The sequence below is a fragment of the Periplaneta americana genome, chromosome 8 (genome assembly GCF_040183065.1).
Source record: "Periplaneta americana isolate PAMFEO1 chromosome 8, P.americana_PAMFEO1_priV1, whole genome shotgun sequence".
Taxonomy (NCBI): domain Eukaryota; kingdom Metazoa; phylum Arthropoda; class Insecta; order Blattodea; family Blattidae; genus Periplaneta; species Periplaneta americana.
Window position 1 is genome coordinate 13009941 of NC_091124.1, and position 26614 is coordinate 13036554.

Below are 26614 nucleotides of genomic sequence, written 5' to 3' on the forward strand. Positions count from 1 at the left end.
GAAGTACGGGGAGAAGGGGAAAATAGGTCTGGTGATTACCAGCTGCTCTCAACAGGGACAGCCGTGCCGAGGTACGAAATACTAAGCGCCATTCACATTCGTACGACTAAGTGCATTGAAGTGGAAGGAGGGATATTGCTTCTAAACTAAGACGTGTTTCTTTTGTGATCAACATAGTATTTTAATTAATATTTGTGTTATTTCAAGTGAATAATTCTTAGTTATGCTCAAAGCCACTGCTACTTTCATAGAACTCAATCAGCTGTAACTTCTTAACGACTGATAATCGGACCCATGTTTAAATGACATTTTATCCTCAAAATGGCCTATAGAACTGATTCCTAAAGCGGGAGTTATTAGTCGTAAATCACCCTATATACTTGCATATCACATATGCATTAAATTCCATTGGGACTTGTACGTGAATACACAGAAAAGATATTATGTACGAAACCTGTGGAGTAACGGTTAGCGCGTCTAGCCGCGAAACCAGGTGGCCCGGGTTCGATTTCCGGTAGGGGCAAGTTACCTCGTTGAGGTTTTTTCCGGGATTTTCCCTCAACCCATTATGAGCAAATGCCGGGTAACTTTCGGTGCTGGACCCCGGACTCATTTCACCAGCATTATCACCATCTCATTCAGACGCTAAATAACCTAAGCTGTTGATAAAGCGTCGTAAAATAGCCTACTAAATAAAATAAATATAATGTACGACAGTTTATCTCAGACATTTTGTACAATTCGTCCCAAAAAATTTCCTCAAAGCTAATTGGTACCGTTACAAAATCCATTCTGGTAAATTTGTCCCAAGTTTTTACCAGGTAAGTCCCAGTTCTTGGAGAAACATTTATATCACAAATTTTAAATGCTTACATCGTTAAGTGTGCTGTGTATTACACTGAGTAAAAATCCAACATTAAATTTTATTTTATTTTATTCTTATTTATTTTATTTATTATTTTGCTAATAATTATAACATAACATATATTATATATAGGAAAAACTTTAGCTCGCCCCTGAAAGAGGAGAACTCGTGCTCAGGGGCGGATTCCTGAATTGAAATTAATAAGTATACAATACAAAAAGACCTGTGATAACATTTTCCATTTTAAATATAATTTCCCGAGATGGCGTGTCCAGGAGCTCAAAGTACAGTCTGAAAGGTATTGTTGAAGATCTTCATTGTCCTTGTACAGTTCATTCCATTCGACAGTCCACTTCCTGATATTGTCTCCTCTTTTTTAGGGGATCCACCAGTGTCCAGATGTAGAATTTTCATACGTGGGCATTCCATAATTATATACACTTCTGTTTTTTCTAAATTCACGACTGTTGTTGAACGACGAAAAATTGTTGTGGAATGATTTCAAATTATTTTCAAATAATTATTCCTTGAAATCACAAGTAATTGTGGTGGGACATATATAGTTTTTGGAATGAATTGTCGTGGGTACGAATTGTCGGGATACCGAACATATCATAAATTTGCTAATTTTTCGACTGCAACCGCACAGACAGTTGCAGCCATGATTGACGTAATTTTTATGCATGGATCATTTAGGGATATTTCTCAGGAGTGAAACATAATCTATATATATAATTTGAACTGGTAATGGAAATTACGGGAAAACGGCTGAACTGATTTTAATGAGTGACCCCTCATTTTCATGCCTGGCATCCAAAGTTTTTCGGAAAAGTAGTAGGTTTCAGTGAAATGTCAATTTTCCTACATAATTTTCCTATTTTCCAAAATCCATCTGTTGTCAGTTTTGAGAATTATTTTATTCAATCACGGCCGACTTGATAGAATTTCAGAACAAAACACACACTACAATAAACAATAGGCTATTACACGAAGGCCATGACCTGCAGGATTGCCGACATATTTAGAGCTCAATTCAATTTGTTATTAAAAACTGATTCTGCACTGTATAATTTTCTGAGTACAGCTGTGTATTGAATATTCAAATCTACGAAACTTGAGGTGGTTTGATGACATTATTATCATTAGAAATTAAATATTATTATAGTTAATATCATGATACATCTATTTTTTCATTAATTGTACATAATATTGATGCTATATTGATGACATGAAAGTGAAACGTTTTGTGGTTATGTAAGTAAATGTAGAGAATATCTCAATTTAGATCTTCATTTCTATTACTGAGTGGCTGCTATATATAACTACAAAACTTAAGTAAGATAATAATATTGTTATTAAAAATCAAATATGTTTATACTTATTAACCCAGTGGGGTTGGGTCATTTTCATATACTTAATGGCGGTGTAGTGTAGATATTGATATGTGTCATTATCTTCAGTATTGGCTCGAGAGAGCGCAAAAATTACAGTTCCTAAGGAAAGATCAAAAGGTATTACTTACTGATAAAATAAGAGGCCTAGAAAATTTTGTAGTCTCCAGATAATTTCAGCAGGATCTCTTAGTAGGATAAAATGATTTTACGCTCTACATTTCAAGTTCTACATGCAGCAGCTATACGAAAATGCTATTGTTCGAAAGCTTAGCAAACCTGACATTTTTTTAACTTTTGCCTACAATCCACAATGACCTGAAATAGCTACTCGATCGTCCTGACATTGATACTTGCGTTTTCGCGTTGAAACTCAAAAACTGAAGTTGGATAGGTTCAAGATAAAGTATTTGGCCTAAAAAAATCAATTCAGAGGGAGTATGTTTCATTATTATGGAAGCAAATAACTATCAAAAAGACAAGTATTCTTCATTGAAAATAAATCTGAAAAATTTTTATTTGAACGTCTAACGAACTTAGTTTGCAGCAGTATTTGCTGCACAAGCCACTAGTTTATATGTATTACTCGAGCGAGGAGAGTGGAGTAGCGGGCGTAATGTGAACTATCGCGATGACGTATTTACGAACGCAGGAGCAGTACAGCCTGATTCAGGTATTTTCACCCCTGCAAAAAATAAATAGACTAAGAGCGAGTTACTCATCACAACTAGCGGGCTGGGTCACACAGGTCAGGCCGCGCAGTGATAACACCTAACACTTCCTTCTTCATGTCACGGTACACGCCTTCTTAAAACACAATATTGTTCCACACGTCTCGTCACTAACCATTATTTCTGTTGACTAAACAATGCCATGATGACTTATTTTCTTGACATGAGTGTCCCTCAGCTACGAGCAAGATATTATATTCATTCATGCTCTTCCCCTTCATTGCATGTGTGTGATTAAATTTCTTTCTTATGACGCAACACACAGCTCGCTCACTAGCCAAACAACCAAGGACAAGGGCCAATAACGCTGAATCGAGCTTGTACAAGTGGTGCTCCGGGTTGCAGGACTCCACTAGCCTCGGTCGAATAATACATAGTTTTATTATCACTACTGTTCTCCAACCAGGAGATCAACCGTGAAAGGAATGTGCTTGCTATTGCGTCATCTATTGGAGCGAAGTAGATAGATAATATTAGAGTTATAACGTCAGTTTAAAAATCATGCGCTCTCCTCCATATGTTATTTCCTGTATGGAGGGATTAAAAGACATAGGGCCGTATTCATAGACATTTCGCAGCACGCGCTACGAGCGTACTAAGCTAGCTCCGGCTATCCACTGATTACTTGTACAGAATTCATAAACACTGGTTTATGAATACGAAAAACACTGATAATCCACCGAAAGCCCGCGCTAAAAATATCTATGAATACGGCCCTAAGAGATTAACAGTGATCTAATTTTGTAACTAGGGTAGTACAAAAATGTGTTATGGTTTGTGCTTTGAGAGATAGCCAATAGAGATATGAGTACCCACGTGTGTGACCTTATATCTTATGACATCAACATTCATACACAGCATCACCCCGCTTCCCTTCATTCCCTGGAGACTTTCTCGTGGTTGGAGTACAATATTATATACGTATGGTGACTATTTTATATGTGGAACGTAAACAGAGGCGCTGCGATCTTATGTTGTTACCACAGTCCAGTACATACAGTCACGAAGCTCAATACGTAGGGAATATGCATACAATGAGAGCTGAATTTTAGTTGCTAGCCACTAGAATCGCTACTATCGCACAGTCTATTGTTCCTAGTACTCTCAGTTGCTAACCACTTGGAGAATTGTATCGCGAGAAATGCAAAAAAAAAATCACCTTAAGCTTTGTGACTGTATGCACTAGATTGTGTTGTTACTCTGTGCGAGAGTAGAAGACAGCAATCGAAATGCACGTGGCTAACGAGAAAGACAGCTGACATACCAGCGGCGCTGTTACAGCTGTGTATTACAAGCGACTGTCGTTCCAGAGAGAGAATGGTCGAGTAATACAGTACTACAGTAAGTGAAAATTATCTTAAAGGTTTTCATATATGAGTATGAGTGCAAACATCTCAAAAACAAATAATGTTTGGAATCTAAAACCTTGTGTAAACTTTCAGAAATCAAGTACGTTAAAAGTAGACTTATTACAGGGCCTAATACTGCTATAAAGATTTCAGGTATTTTATAGAATGTATGAATCTGATTAAAGTGATCTTTGATAATCAAATATTTTTGCAACATAATTAATTGCAGGAACAATATATACAGTAATAATCTAATTTATTATCTTATTAGCCTAAGAACCATCAGAATAAAAAATCAAGCTCCTAACCTAACTTATTATTTTTTAGGTGTGTGCACTCAGTATAGGCTACATGTAAATTCATATTTTTTCACATGGTTAATTTCTTTAATTGATTATTTTACACCACTTTATCAACTGCTATGAATATCTAGCGTCTCAGAGAGATGAAGGTATTGGCGAGATGAGTCCAGGTTCCAGCGCCGAAAGTTACCCAGCTTTTGCTCTTAATGGGTTGAGGGGAAAATTCCGGGAAAAAATCTCAACCAGGTAACTTATCCAACCAGAATTTGAACCTGGGCCCTCTCGTTCCACGGTCAGACGTGCTAACCGTTACTCCACAGCGGTGGATTTTTCACATGGTATCCCTGCAATGATGAATAAAAAAAACTATGTACTTAAAAGGCCGGACACTACCAAGACTGATTCAGGTGCGCAGACGAAAGACCGAAGCCATTAATAAGACAGATGAAAAAATACTCCAGCAGAAATTATATAGCGTCAGACAGCTAAAAGTTTAACCAATTTCAAAATTGATACAAAGTTATCCGGTAAAGTGAAATCAAGGTTAGATTTGGAACTTTGGATCACTGAACCTTAGAAACATAACCTCAAGAAACTGTAATTAATATAAATCTATTGCAGGTCAATCTGTCCACTTTATATTGTCCACAGTCATATATATATATAGTCCAGCTTCATTTGGTACACGAACATTTTGTCCACCTTTTTTTCCGTAAAGGATTCGTCCATTTTCAATACTGTCCATCAATACCATAGGTCCACAAATATTTTGTCCATTTACTTTGATCCACATTTTTTGTCCATTTTTTTCTAAAATCCATTTAATATTTATTTAATATTTTGTCCATACAACTAAATACAAGACAAGTTGAACTGCAGTTAACAGAAAACAATTTCATTATTATTAATGTTCTTTCTTATGGTTTCCATGGTAATGAAATCCAATTTAATCTGTGTGCTTTTCATGAGGAATCAAATTTATACAGTACAATTTCAAAGATATTATAATGGCATATTTACTTCCTTCGTCTAAAGGCAAGGATAAAATAGTTTATAACAATTTACTATATCAGCAAAAATTGAGAGCGATCGTATTGGTGGTGCGAAAATCGTGAGATATGCAATGCCTGTTGCCACAGATAGGAATATCCATGTTCGTATCCATGCACTTAAGGTAAGCACACATGTTGGGAATAGAGGTGAAGATGGTGCAAAAAACTTTGTGACAGGAATCAAAAGAAGGGCCGAACAACACCCAAATGGAAAATAGGATGGCTGTATGTATACAGTAGTAATTTTATTCCATTAAATTTAATATCCTTGTAGGCCTACTTCTAAATTTAAAAGTAACAGCATTGGTTGGTCTTGCATGACTTCTGATCTGATTAACTAAAGGTGTATTTACAAGGTTCAACTTTTCTTTCAACTTCACACATTCAAGCAATGCAAGAGTGATCAAAACGCATTCAACTGAAGAGGTGGATTCCAAAATGTCCTAAGTCCCTTTTTTTTTTAACTTCCTTTATTCATTTTAATGTATCCTTTTCAAAATATATATACAGAGACATAATTTTATTTTTACTAACATTTTTAATATTAACTTGCCTATACCTCTGGATCAACGCCATTTGCTACCCCCTTCCACCACCGGAGTTCGATGATACTGGCGTAATATACAAACAAATCACTTTACTAGGTATAGGAGGGAAGAAAAGTAGTTCATCCATTTACGTAAACTAGGAAATATTGCACTTTTGAGTTTGATAATTTGTATTATTTTTTGTTTAATCAAAATACAATACAGTATTAACAATGAGTGTTTTTACTGACGAACTGAGCTGTCCATGTGGACGTATTCATTATGCAGTGTATATTATACTGTCTACAGCACATTAGCGTACAATGTAGAGAATGAAGTTAAATTGAAAAATAATCATAATATGGATATCTAAACACATTTTTTTTTAATGGTGGCCGTTCATTTCCATACAGGCTTCAGTTCTAATGTCCATATTATAGATTATTGTACCTAATCCCAATTACCAGTTTCGTTCTTCGTACTAGTAACTCGTGTTGAAATAATTCTGTACCTACCCTATAAAAGAGTACCTTACGTACTGTAAATTCAATATTCACTTCTGCCCGATCCGAAAAGATAAAATTACTCAGACATGCTATCTACTCTCCGTCCAAGTGGTTATGTCGCAGGGTCGTAGATAGGGAGGAAATCACGTGACAGTTAATTACTTAACAAGGCCCTTTTATGTAAGTTATTTTAAACAGTTGTATAATATTACGTAGACGTCCAATTCCTAACAGAAATTAATGTTCTCACAAAAGAGCTAAGACAGCCCAGCCACTAGCTGGCGAATAAAGGCTGGTGGGGGAAACCGAGATACGACGTAGGCAAATGGGCGACAGTACCTGTGCGAAAATGATTCAATATTGAAAGCTCTTTCGTCACTGGAAAACGCGAACATATTTTTGGAACGTACTGTTTACTATGACCGTAAGGCTACTATGACTGTATATGCGGTCTTGGATCTGTGTGGAGAACTGTTGAACTTCATTAGCAGAAGGGGTAGGAGTGAAGTACATTCAAAAACTAAAGTACAATAAAAATTGAAGTAAAAATAAAATGATGTTCCTATATATATGTCTTGACTGAATGTCTGCATATGTTTTTTTTTTTTCAAACGGATGTAAGGGTGTCAAATTTATTTTATCAGTTATTGTCATTTTTCTCATAACTTGTCAAGGCCAGTTTGGAATCCACCTCTTCAATTGTGCATGCCTTTTTCCACTAAAAATGAAAACGCATGCGGCAATTGAAAGCAAGCCATCGCCGGTGGGTATTTTGTGTATTATTTCGTTCGACAATAACATGTAGCGAGCAGCTGATTTTTGTAGGTGGCCGTGAATAAACTGAGAATTGTTTTGTTTGGTGATGTTGGGCCTTTTAAGCTGAAAATGGCGGCAAGTACTATTAGCTTCATTAAAGATCATCGCAAATTCGAGTGCCTATGGACTGTAGGCCTATAACTTCAATTTTGAGAATCAAGTAGGTCTAAGTATTGGATTGATATTTAATATTTATTAATTTATATGTGCGTAGTGAAGATGACGTTCAACACGGCGTACCGTGTAGACACAAAATCTGTATGCAACTTAATTAAAAATGAGTTTTCAACTTGATTATTTAAATATTCTCCCCAGGTTTCATTTGGAAGTGCATGGAAAATTAAACCGAGTTACGCGTGAGACGAATTTCAGTACCTTCGATACCAGAATAACAGCTGACGATGATAACAGTTCACACCCTAAAAACCTACTAAATATAGCCTACAAGCAATTATAACCTTAAAAGTTAAAAAATGTGTCAGTAAGTATGCGCAAATAAAGCAACAAAATTGCATTACCTTTAAAAGTAGGCCTACGATTGCTGAGTGAGTATAATTATTAGAAGTTGAAGCAAACAAAAGTGCTTTCGTTGCCTAAAATGAGCGATGATGTGCAGTTTATGACCAACGTATGAGTGACGTTTTGAATTACGAAACTGCATCTCCTACCTCTCAAGTTTGCTTTGTATCGTGAAAAGTTCTTTACACGTCATTCAACCTGTTATTAGAGCGCATCCAAAATAACGTGAACTGCCTTACAGGGAGAAATAAGTAGCCTATTTAATATGATAGATTTTCCTTACAGAACATCTCGAATTTCCTGATGTCTACTTGTATCCAAAACTTTTGAATATTGTGTTATATTCTGGAGGACGTTAACTCAACCACCAATGAAAAACAATAGCGAATTCCCAACCAGTCCTTACATGTGATGTTCGAATTTTTATTGAACACGGGTACTCAAGCGTATAGGCGGAGTTATGGGGGGCACTGCCCCCTCAAACTTGTCTGAATTTTTTTCTACTAACGTTAGAAAATATTGAATTCAAAAGATCTTTTTGTGATTTTGTTTATGATTAAGTTTACGTGCTTAAATTGATGAATTAATGCCTTCAGATCATGTGTCTGGACTATAATATTTATTTTAAATTTCTGAATGTATAAGAATTTCTGTACCTCATTTGAGGAATGGAAGCAGTATAATGTTTCTTTTGTAAGGCCCATAACACACTAGAAGAGTTTTCGCTAGCTAGAAATGTGTTGCGAGAAAGAGGCGAAGAGCCTTCCTCCACACACTTCGCGAGTTCTAGCTATCACAGATCACACCTCGCTATGATCATCTATGCACTGCCTTCATGCAGAAAGCATTTTTCTGATTATAGTAATCACTCGTTGGGGGAAATATTATAGGTTATTTATTTACGTATACTGTCGTACTTAAATATATACTTACTTACTTACAAATGGCTTTTAAGGAACCCGAAGGTTCATTGCCGCCCTCACATAAGCCCGCCAGCGGTCCCTACCCTGTGCATGATTAATCCAGTCTCTATCATCATACCCCACCTCCCCCAAATCCATTTTAATATTATCCTCCCATCTACGTCTCGGCCTCCCTAAAGGTATTTTTCCCTCCGGTCTCCCAACTAACACTCTATATGCATTTCTGGATTCGCCCATACGTGCTACATGCCCTGCCCATCTCAAACGTCTGGATTTAATGTTCCTAATTATGTCAGGTGAAGAATACAATGCGTGCAGTTCTGCGTTGTGTAACTTTCTCCATTCTCCTGTAACTTCATCTTCTTAGCCCCAAATATTTTCCTAAGCACCTTATTCTCAAACACCCTTAACTTATGTTCCTCTCTCAGAGTGAGAGTCCAAGTTTCACAACCATACAGAACAACCGGTAATATAACTGTTTTATAAATTCTAACTTTCAGATTTTTTGACAGCAGACTGGATGATAGAAGCTTCTCAACTGAATAATAACAGGCATTTCCCATATTTATTCTGCGTTTAATTTCCTCCCGAGTGTCATTTATATTTGTTACTGTTGCTCCAAGATATTTGAATTTAAATATATAACCTGTAAGTATATTGTCGTACTTTACAAATTACGTACGAACGCTATGTTGAATCTGAGTATTCAGATGATGAGGAAATGGAGTTACATGAAAAATTAAAACCAGAAATATCTGAAAATCACATTGTCTCTTACGAAAATAAGGGCGAGTTTTGGACACTGGTTTCGATTTGAATGATGATACGTTTAGGCATTATTTCAGGTTGAATGGACCACAGTTTTTTGCCATTCATTATATGATAGAGGATTCTTTGCTATGTTCTGATTAAAATTATGTAAACTGTTAAGACATATAGATACATTATTTCAAATGTTTAATTAATACAATTAAATCTCATCAAAATAAAATATAGCCCTATTTATTTTCAGATAATCTGTTATTTGTCCCCAGATTTCTTCTTTAATTTTCGTATTTTTATAGTTTTCATCCCGTGTATCATATACTGTAAATAGGCCTACGGGTGACATCGTACAAGTTCGATAAGTTTCTGACTGCAATTTTCAGCCATCTTTCCTCATTTTCAAATAAAAACAATACAGTTCATCGCCACCTGTGATATATTTTTCTACATTCAATCGTCATGAAGAGTATAAATGTCAAACATCTTTGATAAATGTGTCAAGAAAATTCGCTGAGCTATCGATCCCAGCGAGAAACTCGCGCGAGGTTTTTGCCTCGAACGAGAATCTCTTCCAGTGTGTGGACGTCCATTTGAATCCATGTTATCAATTTTTTAATTTTCTCGCAACACATTTCTCGCTGGCGAAAACTCTGCAAGTGTGTTACGGGCCTAATAGCCTCTACGGGCCGTATTCATAGATATTCTTAGCGCGGGCTTCCGGTGGATGATCAGCGAACTAACATTTTTCGTATTCATAAACCAGTGTTAGCGATAAGATATGATATGAATCCTGTACAAGTAACCAGTTGATAGCCGGGGCTAGTTTAGCACGCTCGTAGCGCGGGCTAGCGAAATGTCTATGAATAGCACCCTACAAGTCTGCAGGTGTTAAGGCCGCCGCTTGGAGAAATATGAATAACATACTGCATAACAATACAGAAAAAAAAGTGATCCCAGTATAATGTGTAAACTTAAAGACGAGATTAAAATAATTAGAGTTTGCATTTAATAATTATGATATCTTCAGGAAGGTAAACTTTATATGAGCAGTTCAGAGCAAAAGTGATGTAAGTTAAAATTGGATAAAGAGGTTTAAAGTAAAAATTCTGTAAAATACAGCGCAAAGTAGCAATTAATACGTCGTTCTTGCTATCCACTGACTACTAATAGTTTAAATAAAGTGAATATTAATTGCTACTTTGCGCTGTATTTTACAGAATGTTTACTTCAACCTCATTACTCATTCTTGACTTACACCACTTCTGCTCTGAACGGCTCATACGTAAAAAAAGTTTCTGTTAGCACTGTTATGTAGTTTTATTGATGTGTGCATGTGTTTCTGTACGAGAGAGAAAAAGAGGGAGATTGTTTTAAGTTGTACCCTATTCTAATTTGTAGTAAATCTACAGTTAAAGCCTTATACATCTCGGTCGGAAACATCGCGGACGTGGATGTAACACTGTAAGAAACATGCCCTTTATTAAATAATCATATTCCGATATAAGGTTCGTTCCAACAACAGTCAGGAACCGTCCGTAACCATCGTGAGCATGCGCAGTACAGAAAAAGCGTTCCAACACAATCCGAACCAGTCCTGAACCGGAAACGTGTACTGCAGTCGGGCGTTCCAACAAGCTTTTGACACGGGTCCGGAACGGTCAAAAATAGTCCGCGGATTGAGGCATGTACGGAAGAGTACGCGAGACGCGCATGCGCATAAGCTCACCAACGTCTCCTGGATACTGAAGAAAGACATGGTCGACTGTTCACATCATTGAGGTTAAAGATGAAAAGTGACAGTACAGACGAATAATAAAACTAGAGATTTAATTTAAATTTTCGCCAAAAAGAAAGGGAATGGAAATTATTTGGTTATTGAAACAGTTAATTACAATTTCAACATGCAGCTTTGATTAAAAATGTAATAAATAACGTACATACATTAATAATTTAAAAAAGAACTATTGAAGTCAATTATCAGAATTCTTGCCTTCCATATTTTTTGTCATCTTTTTACAGAAAATGATCGAAATTCTATTTTCTGCAATTAGAATTAGCTGCGAAACGATAATAATTAAGCATCCCGTTCTTAGCAAAGATGATCACAGTTATAGCATCTCTGGATTTAGTACATAACGATCCGCGAAAGCGTTCCAACAGCGTCCAGTCCAGTTTCAATCTCATAGCAGATACTCAACTAGCGCATGATGGTACAGGAACCGTACATGAACTGATCCATGAACCGCTTGTTGGAACGAACCTATACTGTACCACGGTCAAGCTATAACGGGGGGAAGGAGGTAAATGATGTCCCCCGTAACCCCGTTATATGGGGATTATATGGCTTTGCTTTGCCCCTCCCCCCCCCCCAAGGAACCGGTTCTCTCTCCGCCTATTCATGCGTGTCCCGTTCTTCATCTGTATTCACGTGTAAGCTTAAAGTTAAAAATAGTTATTTCTTATAATTAATTTTATGCTCGACCATGCCGAAATGTAGTAATTATACACCTGGTAGCAGACCTTTAATGCATGTCATTAAAGTACACCTACCCATTAAAGGTCAGGTCTTTCAGCCAATGACGACTCAGGTTACAACTGTTCAGCCAATGACAGGTCAGCTTTCTACCGTTATAAAACCGCAAGTATCGATTATTCTCGGATATGCAATCGAAAGAGAATTAGCGAAAAGTCACGGAGGCTGGAAATCCAATACTGTCGCAGAAGGTTATGTTCTGTTACTATAATAATTAGCGTTAATTGTAAATAATATTCAAATAAATTCAATTTGTCATCTCGTTTTTCAATGTCTAATTTGATTTCAATGTTATCTCTGTAGGTTCTTATGGCCTAGCAAGGTCAATGTGGACATCTGTTCCTCGGAAAACATCAATACTTTCGCGTCTGCGCACATCTCACAACATACGGAACATTGCTCAAAAATTAATAATATCAAGTTAGAAATATGGTCGAGCATAAAAAGTCGTATGAAACTCGCCTATAATGGTAATTAAGAAGCTCGTATGAAAATTATGAAACTCGCTTGCGCTCGTTTCATAAATATCCATACTCACTTCTTAATTACCTTCATTATAGGCTCGTTGCATAATGTACTATATCAGCATGTAATCATTGCCTCTGCAAAAAAGCTATTGTAAGACCATTAACTTCCGGGTCCAAATGATGACTAGCAGAATTTCATTTTGGAGTGCGCGAGAAATAGCAGGGCCCTTTGAATGAGGCCTAACTTTCATTTATAAGCCGTAAATAATAAATAAACAACATGAGACAACAGTTTTATTTATAAATGAAACAGTGGTAAAGACTGTATTGTTTTAAAAATTCATTGTTCTCAGCTGAGTTCGAACTCAAACCTTCTATGCAATACCCAGCAACACCGAGAGACTAAACTACAAATTTCTGCAGAGTGTTTAGCCTTGTTGTAGACAAGGTCGCATTCGTCACAGGATTCCCAGTTGCTCATGGATCCGCTAACAGGCATTTATACTCCTTTGATGTGCTACATGTTTCCAAGTCATTGACTGGTCTCAAATGTCATCCTCCGACCTTAGCGTGATATGTACGAGTAAACGCATTAAAGTGAGATGTTTTGTTATTCACATTCGATTAATTTCTGCTTTACCCTAGTATTAATAATAATAATAATAATAATAATAATAATAATAATAATGATAATAATAATAATAATAATAATAATAATAATCCTGCCCTTGGGCAGAACATTATGAATAATAATAATAATAATAATAATAATAATAATAATAATAATAATAATGATAATAATAATAATAATAATAATAATAATAATAATAATAATAAAAATCCTGCCCTTGGGCAGAACACTATGAATAATAATAATAATAATAATAATAATAATAATAATAATAATAATAATAATAATAATAATCCTGCCCTTGGGCAGAACACTATGAATAATAATAATAATAATAATAATAATAATAATAATAATAATAATCCTGCCCTTGGGCAGAACACTATGAATAATAATAATAATAATAATAATAATAATAATCCTGCCCTTGGGCAGAACACTATGAATAATAATAATAATAATAATAATAATAATAATAATAATAATAATAATAATAATAATAATCCTGCCCTTGGGCAGAACACTATGAATAATAATAATAATAATAATAATAATAATAATAATAATAATAATAATAATAACAATAATCCTGCCCTTGGGCAGAACACTATGAATAATTTATTTATTTTATTTATTTATTTATTTAGAATATTAACGTGCAAAAACAACAGCACAAGGCCAATTACAGTTTTGCACGATACAAAACAGAACAAAACAACAAATGATGATGAGAATGAATGATAGAAAATGGCAATGAGATGAAATACAAACAATATAATGGTCTACATCAATCATTGATCAAATAATAATTATAAAATTATAAAATTAGTACAATGAGAATTGAAATAATGGAATGGTCTACATGAATCAATAGGCCAAATGCAAGAAATACATGGACAAATAATTATTAAAATTAGATCAGTGAGTTAAAACTCAAAGATATACTACACATTAAATGGATCCAAGTTGAATCCATGCAAATTAGCATATTTAATGCATCTGCAGACCGGAGAGAGAGATTTAGGATTATTATTATAAAACAATTTATGAAATCTTAAACCATTAGCAGGAATACGAAGACTGATATTGCTTATGAAAGATTCACAATCAATATCACCCTTAATGACTTTGCAAAAAAATTAATAATCAAGATCCTGACGTCTGGTGAACAAACTACCGCAATTGAAATAATTGCATTTAATCTCATAGTTATAATCGGAATAATAATAATAATAATAATAATAATAATAATAATAATAATAATAATAATAATAATAATAATAATAATCCTGCCCTTGGGCAGAACACTATGAATAATAATAATAATAATAATAATAATAATAATAATAATAATAATAATAATAATAATCCTGCCCTTGGGCAGAACACTATGAATAATAATAATAACAATAATAATAATAATAATAATAATAATAATAATAATAATAATAATAATCCTGCCCTTGGGCAGAACACTATGAATAATAATAATAATAATAATAATAATTCTGGCCTTGGGCAGAACACTATGAATAATAATAATAATAATAATAATAATAATAATAATAATAATAATAATAATAATAATAATAATAATAATCCTGCCCTTGGGCAGAACACTATGAATAATAATAATAATAATAATAATAATAATAATAATAATAATAATAATAATAATAATAATCCTGCCCTTGGGCAGAACACTATGAATAATAATAATAATAATAATAATAATCCTGCCCTTGGGCAGAACACTATGAATAATAATAATAATAATAATAATAATAATAATAATAATAATAATAATAATAATAATCCTGCCCTTGGGCAGAACACTATGAATAATAATAATAATAATAATAATAATCCTGCCCTTGGGCAGAACACTATGAATAATAATAATAATAATAATAATAATAATAATCCTGCCCTTGGGCAGAACACTATGAATAATAATAATAATAATAATAATAATAATAATAATAATAATAATAATAATAATAATGCCCTTGGGAGGAACACTATGAATAATAATAATAATAATAATAATAATAATAATAATAATAATAATAATAATAATAAAAAAAATGGAAAAGTGCGCTCGAAAAGCATCAAGGTGATCTAGGGATATTTTAGCTTATGCTGTATTCCGTTGAGTGATTTCGTTCTGTTTCAGTTTTTGCACATTGCTAGATGGTAGCGTTCAAATTGTTGGTTGTACTGGCTGCAGATACTGTCTTGGTTGGGCTGGTGGAACTGGTTTATGGTCCAGATTATATGGCGAAATACATGAATGACGAATCTGATGACTTCATGACTTTGTTCTTGAGATATTTCGGTCGATCATTAGGCCCCGGGAAAAGTATTGCTATCAGCTTAGTATGCAACATTGCATACCTGCTTTGAGAGGGATGGGGTAAATAACGCCAGACAGCGTTACGTTGGCAGTAGTGCAGCTTGGTTCATGAGAAATGAAGTAATACATGAAAGTCCCATTATTTGTGCGTCCTTTTGACTGGTTTCCAGTGATTAGCTATGAAGCTTACAAAGTGCAATTCTAATTTTATTCCCATTAAGAGACCTAATTATTTCATTGTACTTGACATACTGGTAATAATATTATTTACGTATTGATGCGTTACAATGAACTATGATATGCGTGTGCAAGACATGTGACGTGTATCATATTCGGATAACGTGTTTCAAGAAACTTAGCAGATTTATTCATATAGCTAGCAGCATAGTAACACATTTTGAATTGCACACATAGCACTATCAAAAAGTTCACATATGGTGGAATAATTAACCCTCTCTAACACTTCACTCATTAAGAGATAGGGTCTACAGCAACATTCTGCACTAAGGGCACCCACAACTACATTTGCAACGTGACGTCCAACGGAGTCCATGCTTTCATCTATAGAAACCCATATCTTCTCATTTTGTAATTTACACTTCACTTCACGCGGACATTTCTCATATGCATGTTGCACATACTTCTTCTGCAGTGTTGCTTCTTTAGGAATTTGTCTTCCAGTGTACTTTTCTGAAAAGCCACGGAGTTTCGCGTTTTTTAATTTGTTTAACGGAATATTTGAAGCAATAAACGCGTCACACATATCATCGTAAAATGATCGTTCAAGTAATTGTGAAGGAGATTCGTGCTGCACCTTGCTTAAATTCGGTTGTCTGTTACATGTGCGTTTATGCTTATTGCTATTTATATGCTTCTTAATGTTGCATGTCATGTCGACTGCCAATTTCACGTGACACAATTCACAAAACAGTTCATTACCGTGGATGGAAAACACACTTTATTGACGAACGTATTTCGTTAGTGCTTCTATCTTGCATTCTGAAGACCCGTGTTCATTTACTTTTGACGCCGGCGCTACTCCTACCTGCACAGTGATGCGTGCAAGAGTCCTCTGTTCATAAACATTATACATCGCGAGTTTCCCTGTAAGCAATACTTTCTCCGGGGTCTAATCATTACACTGGTGCTGTAGAATTCTGGTTGTATTTCTTCTCGTTTCCTGCGGCTTGTCTCCACTGCTGTGTGAAAAGCAGGTAACAAGGGATGCTGACACACAATAGCGGGCAGGTAAAACATTTTTGGACCATTTTATCTAGCTGGCTGCACAGAAATTCCAAGAATTCGACAGTACGTCAATAACTCACTAAAGGAAGTTTTAAAATTATTTAAGGGAACCAGTGGCGTATCGGAAGATCGGGCGACCCTCAATCACTAACAAACTGACACATTAAAATTGTTATCCAGTCTAATAATACATTTGAAATTCATGAAAGAGTTATAAATTATCTTCGTCATTCCACGCCTATGGATCGCGCTAGTTTGCTGGTCTTTCATCTAGGAGGGACGGGTTCGATTCTCAGTCTGGTCGTGATGGGATTTGTGGATAAAGCAAACTAGCAGAGGATTTTTTTCTCTGACGTTTCCCAATTTTATTTCATCAACACACCCCGTCTCTTTCTCATTATATCTACCATATGCAGTAGTTTTAAGCAGGCTAGAGTGATGTACTTGGGTACGAGCCTCCTATGCTGATATAATAATAATAATAATAATAATAATAATAATAATAATAATAATAATAATAATAATAATAATAATAATTTATTTATTTAATCTGGCAGAGCTAAGGCCAGTAGGCCTTCTCTTCCGCCCAGCCAGACTCTAATTCTAATAGAATACAATTGGTTACATAGTTATTACATTAATATCTAGACCATAAAACAACATGAAAGTGAATAATGAAAGTTGGATAAGTAATGTTAGTGTGACAATAATAAACACTGGTAAGAAATAGTGATAATGATAATAATAATAATAATAATAATAATAATAATAATAATAATAATAATAATAATAGTAAAATAGTAATAATAATAATGAGATAATTTAGATATATTTATCTGTGATATATAATATAACCATTAAACATTGAGAAACTTGAAACAACTATTATTGTTAACAAAAATTGTTAGAAAAATATTTCGTTAGCCTATTCTTAAATTGGTTTGATGTCTGACAGTCCCTGACATTACTCGGTAGGGAATTCCAAAGTCGAGGAACAGCCACAGTGAAAGAAGGTGAATATGAGGATGTTCGGTGGGAGGGAATGGATAATATTGAGGAGTGTTGTGATCGTGTGTCTAGGTTATGATGGGTGGATAAATTTTGAAAACGAGACGCAAGATAGACAGGAGTAGAGAAATGCAATATGGGAAAGGCAGTGGATTTTTCTACGGTCTTCTAGACGGAGCCAGGACAACATTTCGAGGGATGGTGTTACGTAATCAGCCCGGCGAATATTGCAGACGAAACGGACGCACATATTATGAACACGTTGCAGTCTCTACGCCGAAGTAACGCTTAGATCAGTAAACAGAATATCACAGTAATCGAAGTGGGGCATCACGAGTGTTTGCACTAACATTTTTTCATGGAAAAGGGTAGAAAATTCTTCAATCGCCTAAACGAATGGATTAATGAGAATACTTTTTTGCAGGTTTCTGCAACTTGAAGGTTCCAATATAGGATATAGGATTTAAGAGCTTGGGACTCCATGTTCAACAACTATGCCCACGTGCATCAACGTCGGTTAGTGTAACCATCGGTTAAAATTGTGACCTAATCCCCGATTAAGCATTTTTACGGTGGATCGACCTCGGTTACGACTTAAATAGGAAGTTAACCACAGTAATCTCTAACCGGCCAAATATGAGCGGTTAAAGGAGATAACCAGCGATTAGTAGAGCAAGTAAAGCAAAATGGCGGCCATAACCACAGGTGATTATTTCGAAGACGATTATTATTGTGCAGTACTTGAATTACTTGGATAGAGCGTGAGCGTGAAGGTTCTTTGGTGGAAAGAGAGAATTCTTGCGAGCAATTAGGTGACAGAAAGTTTCAGGAGGGATTTCGTTTATCAAAATCTACAAATGGATCAATTGAAATAACACAAGAACAATCATATTTCTCCTACGGATCGGCTGCTTATATTACGATTCTATGTAACTATTATTTTCTGTATTTTAAGAGGGAATACTCGAATACCAGTATCTCTTTCTCTATGTCACTGGCTGAACAAAGAGAGGTTATGGATGGATCTTAGGATAATGCACAATTCCCTGGTGTAGTCCAAGATCGTACACACATTCCCACCAATTTTCTGCATCTTTTTCCTTTATGGATATTCCATCTTTTTTATATAATAGGCCTACATTTAAATCTAGTAATTAAGTCTATCGATACTTCAACCTAACATTGGAATATAATCATTTTTGGATTCAATTTTCCATTTTGTACGATTTTAACCTAAAAGTACTGAAAAACAAAGAAATGGAACTCACAAATATAACAGCGCCCAAAGGCAAACAAATGCAACGCGAAAATGTAGGATACGTTCATTTCGATGTAGAACATAGTGAGCGCAGTCGTTTTTAGACGTTGACTATTATCTTTGCAGCGGTATGGATGCTTTCCTTTAGTCATTTTGTAGAAACAATGTACCATCATAGACTTTACTCTGGTTAAATGAGGTGTCAGCTAGCCAAGTTTTAGTAATCGGTGATTATGAATGGTGCACATAAATTACATTTTAACCACGGCTACTGTTTAACCATCGTTTCGTAATCTATGATTACTGCGTTTTTAATCAATGTTGATGCACTTCGCCACTACTATTACAGCAAGTACAGTGCATGAGGATTAAGTTGGCGTGATTTCTACTGTCCTTGTCTGAGGTCCTTGTCTACCGATTGCCACCAGATGTGACGGGCAAGAGGTTTCCTTTTGTACAATTCTTGGAATTCCCTTTCTCCTCCCTTCTCCCTTCACACTTTTGCAAACCCAATTAGTGGATCTCTCAGTGGCGTCTCGGGGTTGTTTGAGTTCATTAGTTATAGTAGTATTTTATGAATAGTGAAGTGAGTTTGTGTCTTTTTTAATTGGGTTATTTTACGACGCTGTATCAACAGCTCAGGTTATTTAGCGGTCGAATGAAATGAAGGTGATAATACCGGTGAAATTAGTCCGGGGTCCACCACCGAAAGTTACCCAGCATTTGCTCGTTTTGGGTTGAGGGAAAACCTCGGAAAAAACCTCAACCAGGTAACTTTCCCCGACCGGGATTCGAACCCGGTCACCTGATTTCGCGGCCAGACGCGCTGACCGTTACTCCACAGGTGTGGACGAGTTTGTATCTTGTTGTACCAATTTAATATAATATAATTCAGAAATTAAAATGTTTTCGGAGAGGCATGGTTTAACTGTTACCTTAAATATTGTAATGAGTGTTGTGCTCCTGCATTTAATAATAATGGTAGGCAATATGGGAAAACGCGGGAAAGCCTTGAAGTCGGACGGTATGAACATGGTTATTAATGCATATAAATTCTTTACTGAAGAATATGAGGCACTGAAATGCGGAAAAGAAACAATATCTGTGCCGAGTTTTATCGAAAAAACTGCTGCAGCGACAGATATATCATGGTGTTAACAGGATTAAAATAGAAAAAAAAAAAAACAAAAACAAAAACAAAAGAAAGCGGAAGCGGAATTGGAAGCGTGCTGCGATCTCCAGGAAAGAAACGCCCGAATAGGATTCTTAAAAAACGTGTGTAACAGGTTAAAAATGAGCGCACTTGCAAAAGTGACGGAAGAAAATTAGAGGAAGGCATGTAAACACGTAGAAAAAGTTGAAAAATTTTATTGGGCGAAGGATGGACTTGTAGATGGAAATTTATTATTCGTTCGTAATCAATTTGGACGACACGGACATGGACGAACTTTCTGGCGGAGTGGAGTCAGAATTTGAAGAGGAAAAAATGCCGCCACTGGTAACTCGTGGTCGTTTGAAGGAGTGTCGACCAGCATAAATGAGGGTAGAGAGACATGGTGAGCATTCTCTCTCTTTCTAAAAGGAACTAGACAAGTAAATCCTCATGGACTGTAGGCCTACTCGAAGAGCTCCTCACTGTAGCATCCAGATACTTCTAGAGTCGAGCAACGTTGACCAATATGTCCACTGTAATGTCTTCACGAATTTATCTTATGTCCAGTTTTCAAACGTGTTGGAGGATCTGTTGCAAATCCAGGACGCCACTGTCGTACTTCGCACACATTTTCAATGTGAACATTCTTTTTTTCTTTCTTAGTCGTTTAACCAGTGGCGTAGCATGAAATTTTGAGCAGGGGAAGCTAATTCAAGTTGTCTTTCATGCAATATGAGAAAACGTATTACAAAAATATAGTCTTAAAATAAATAGTAGTCAATGTCAAGTCAGCAGTCGAAGATTGGTTGAACCTCGTAAGTAACACCAATAAGGCATGACCTCAAATGGTACGTAGTAAAATATGATTTCACGGTTTACACATGTCTCTAACAAATAGACACGTATACGTATAACATTAGCTCACTCCCTGTCATAGTTAGAGGAATCACAATATTAACGGTCAATAGATACAGTATTAGTATCATTACGTACAGTGGCTCCCATTCATATTCGGTTTGACTGACATGTAAGATTAAAATAAATACACTAATTATTTTCAAAAAATTTAATGAAAATAAAAATTTGCACTATAATAAAAGCAGAAGTATACTCTCTGTTAAATTACATAGATTTACAACTAAATGAAAAAAATCTCCTCTGTTATATAAATAAAAGTTATAAACATTATTACATTATTTCTAATAGAAAATATTGCCTCATTAATATTCGGTTTGTTCAAAACAATATTTTGTTGAACACCCCTTTTGCCTCAAAACAGCCCTCAAACGCCTTGGCATGCTCCTGGATAACTTCGTAGTAAATTGGGGACTAATTTTCCTCAATTCTTCCTTTAATCTCCGTTTCAGTTCTGTCTTGGAAGTGATAGGAGTTAGTCTGATCTTGCGATTAAGTTCCTCCCACAAATTCTCAATCGGATTTAAATCCGGTGATTGTGCTGGGGTTCGGACAGTTGTATAGAAGCCATAAACGCACTTTTTCAGCTGTGCGTTCAGGATCATTGTCCTGATAGTACTTGAAACTATTTTTAATTCTTAGACTCTCTGCACTTCGTTTTAAATTATTTCTCATAATGTCCAAATACACATGCTGATCCATCCTTTTTCCTATAGAAACAAGTTCACCAACCCCACCTGCAGCCATACAACCTCATACCATGGCGTTGCTCCCATCAAGTTTCACTGTTGGCAATAGATTATTTTTTTCGAGTTCTTCATTTTTCTTACGCCACACGTACTGTTGTCCATCCGATCAGAAGACGTTAAATTTGCTTTCATCAGCGAATATCACATCGTCCCACCAGTTCTCCTCTTTATGGACATGTTCCCTTGCGAACTGAAGCCGCCTCCTTTTATTCATTTCATTTATGTAAGGTTTCCTCCTACATATTCTCCCTTTAAACCCTTCTTTCCTCAAAACTCTTCGAATTGTTTCGGCACCTACCTGCTTGCCAAACTCCTCACGAACACATGCTGCAAGTTTCGTTGCACTTAGTCGAGGATTTTCTTTTATTTTCTTCAGGATGGAGCGTTCTTCACGTTCAGTTAATTTTTTCGGCTGCCCTTTTTGTGGTATGGACTCGATTCTGTCTTCGTTTTTGTATCTTCTTACTATATCCCCAACTGTACTCTTACTCACACGTAATATTTTGGCTATTTCTGTGTATTTTAGCCATTTTTCGTGATGATAGATCACAAGTTGTCGCTGTTCAAAAGTTGTGCTTTTTCCTTTGCGACCCATTTTACTACTTGTACTCCAACCTCGCCTGAGCTGTGCACAACGTGTAGACCGAATGATTGCACGTTCGCTACTGAACCCTACAATACTGTCAGCAGAAAACTTGCCTTAGATTGGAAGCAAATAAATCAAAACCGAATATTAAAGAGGGTGAACTTTGATGTTACTTACCGATTATTTGTTATTACATCGTAAACATTAAACTTTCGATGTAAACTTTTTAACGGTATGTACAAAGTGTTTAAATGTTCTATCTGCAACGAAATGCAGGTTCACTTGAACACAGAACAAAACATCAATAGCAAAATTCTGTAAGATCAATCACGAACCGAATATTAAAGGGAGCCACTGTATGTATGCATCTATCTTTTCGTTGTATCCTTCATTGACAGCAAGGGAGTCGGTCATTTGTTTTTTAGATCACACTTTTGTTCGTAAGTCAGTCTTGATAATAGAATTGTCCTAAAAATTCAAGTAAATTGGTCTCAGGAACTGTTATTTCACTCATTATTTATTATATCGGCCACAATGCACACTAACACTTCAACTGAACACAACTGATGAAAAGGGATAACTCGGGAACTACTTATTTTCAATGTTAAAGCTAGCTTCTTGCTAGCCTTGCGACCAGGATTGTTTAGTTAGAAAGGGATGGAAAATCTGCGGGTTGGTTTACACAGAAGAATGTGTGTGAGAAACCAGTCTGCTTGGAAGCTGGTGTGTGCAGGCTTCTAGTTTACTGCTGCATCACAAATCATCCTGAGCTGCCGCATCACAATATTTAACGCGTAATCATAAATTCTATTAAAATTAATAAATAATTTTGTCCATAGACTGCAGGTTTATTATGAAATTATTATTAACTGGGGAAGCTGAGCTTTTTAGCTTACATTGACGCTATGCCACTGCGTTTAACCTCTCCCTCCCTTTTCCGTCTATTATAAGATAAGTGTTGTGTAGTTTAATTGCGCTGTTACGGTACTAATTCTGGCGGCCGCAACCGCAGTCCTCGCCGAGGACCAGCGCGCCGATGCACCGGTAAACCAAACCGATAACAACATTGCAATATGTGTGCCGATTCGAACACAAACGAAAACAATTTGTCAGATAGTTTCAGGGTTTCATACTCACACAAGTCAGTAGGCATCTGGACTCTCGCAGAGCTCCGCAATAGCCGAGGAAACTCACGAGGAACATGAACGCCCCAGCTGCGATGAGAATGTATGCAGCCTGCTCGATAACTGTCGGCTGCGTGATCTGCTGGAACTGAAAATTAACACTGTGTAAGTTTACTGTGATCAGCGGATAAGGCTTCTGTTCAGAGGGCCCAGCAAGTAAATGCGTGGAGGAGTCAGTTTCTAAGCACTTCTCTTTGCTCTACTCTAATTTTATTACACTCTTCATTCATACCGCCCACACCTGTGGAGTAACGGTTAGCGTGTCTGGCCGCGAAACCAGGTGGCCCGGGTTCGATTCCCGGTCGGGGCAAGTTACCTGGTTGTTTTTTCCGAGGTTTTCCCTCAACCCAATACGAGCAAATGCTGGGTAACTTTCGGTGTTGGACCCCGGACTCACTTCACCGGCATTATCACCTTCATCTCATTCAGACGCTAAATAATCTAAGATGTTGATAAAGCGTCGTAAAATAACCTACTAAAATTCATTCATACCCGATGAATTAACTCTTATTTTCTTGTAATTTCATAAACAAAGTCGACGTCGGTAGCGTACTTGATATAGCACTGGCCTTCTATGCTCGAGGTTGCGGGTTCGATCCCGGCCCAGGTCGATGGCATTTACGTAGATTTACTGGCATGTAAAAGAACTCCTGCCGGACAAAATTCTGGTACATCAGCGACGCTGATATAACCTCTGCAGTTGCGAGCGTCGTTAAATAAATCATATATATATATATATATATATATATATATATATATATATTTAACACTTAAACTGAAGAGTGTGATCCTGAAACTCACTCAGTCCTTTTGGTCATGTTTATTATATATATATATATATATATATATATACTAGCCGTACCCGTGCGCTCCGCTGCACCCGTTAGAAATAAATATAAAGTAATTACATAATTAAAATAGGACATTTGATCCAGGGAACATTCGTGTTTGAAAGAAGGATAAATCGTTTAATATGTTACTTAATTTAAATTGCATCCAAATAATTAAAATGCGATCATTTTGGTCCAGAGACACTGATTTGGTGCAATGACAATTCCTTTAACATGTTTCTTAATTTTTATTACATGCAACCATAGTTTAATGAAGATTTACATCATTTAGATTTAATGTGTATATTTTATTTTACTTGTTATAGGTTTCCATTGAATTATGGTAATAACTTAATTTTAACCCTTGTTTTTTACATATTCAGTAAATGGCGCTTGGCCCGCTATGGTTCTGAACCCTTCAAATAACTTAAATTATATTATATAATATTACATATTATATAATATTACATATTATATTATATTATATTATATTATATTATATTATATTATATTATATCAGAAGTTACTGTAATAACATTATAGCATTATGTCCATGAGAAACTACACTTTCCAATGGTGAAATAATAATTAATTATACAAATCGGTTAATTTAGCTTCCGATATTACTTCATACAAACACAGAAACATTCTCTGTAGGCTATCTTTCATAGCTTTCGATTGTTGCTGTCCAAGGCCCCTTTATAGACGAAGTCATTTGTTTTTTAATTCATTACACGGCCTTAGATGGCAGTTATTTTAATTTTAAAACTCATTTATCTCATTAAATATCAGTTCTATCAAAAGTTTTCAAGGAATAAAACTCATCACAAATTATTTTTAAAGAAACTTTTGTTATGTAACATTTTTCACAAAAATCAATAATAAGCGAGATATTTCGATTTATTTAATTCAGGGCCCCTTATAACCCTCCTTTTAAATAATGTATTTTGAATGCTATATAGCCTAAAATCTAAGTTACAACGAACTTAATTTATATTCCAATTTTCATCGAAATCCGTTCAGCCGCGTGAAAAGGTAACAAACATACAGACAGACAGACAGACAGACTGACAGACTGACAGACAGACAAAAATTTCAAAAAAGCGATTTTCGGTTTCAGGGTGGTTAATTATATATGTTAGGACCAATTATTTTTGGAAAATCGAAAATTACCAGAAAAATTTCGTCTACAGATTTATTATTAGTATAGATTTTTTTATTTTTATTTTAGTAGGTTATTTTACGACGCTTTATCAATAGCTTAGGTTATTTAGCGTCTGAATGAGATGGTGATAATGACGGTGAAATGACTCCGGGGTCCAGCACCGAAAGTTACCCAGCATTTATTGGATTGAGGGAAAACTCTGGAAAAAACCTCAGCCAGGTAACCTGCCCCGACCGGGAATCGAACCCGGGCCATCTGGTTTCGCGGCCAGACGCGCTAACCGTTACTCCACAGGTGTGGACTATATATATATATAATTTTGTTTGAGACCTCTATCATTACATTTTAAGCTTGTTTTCTTCCAAAACAACGCCAGTCCTTGTCTAAAAGTTTGTGTTATTGTGTATGTCACTTGAAAACTCGGTCAGTCAGTAGACCGGTGGATGAAAAAAAACAGCCAATTCCTTTCATAAAGATGAACTTTGCGCATTTTGGGATCACACTCTTCAATTGTTCATATTCCTCGAATGGACTCACGTTTTCATTCAAGATTCACACGATTGGCGAATTTCGAGACACTGTATATTTATCGAAACCCAAGCAAGCGAAAACAAATAAGTATCTTAAATTGTTTCCACAAGGGGAAGCTGCAACAGGGTAGGAACATTCTAGTGGCAGTATGACTGTCGTCTGACCCCTGAGATGGCAGAGTGGTCAGACCTCCAGTTTGTCACGCCAGGGGGGCCGGGTTCGAGTCCCGGTCAGGTTTGGACACTTGTGGCGAACAA

At 35.8% G+C, this 26614-nt stretch overlaps 1 protein-coding gene across 2 annotated transcripts in view; it reads right to left on the minus strand.

Moving 5' to 3' along the window:
• Positions 1-26614, minus strand: part of LOC138704497 (CD82 antigen-like) — a 259118-nt gene that overhangs the window by 27791 nt on the left and 204713 nt on the right. For both annotated transcript variants that reach the window (XM_069832424.1, XM_069832423.1), the window contains exon 4: positions 23785-23919. In XM_069832424.1, coding sequence (XP_069688525.1) covers positions 23785-23919 — 135 coding nt within the window. The remainder of the gene's footprint in view (positions 1-23784; positions 23920-26614) is intronic.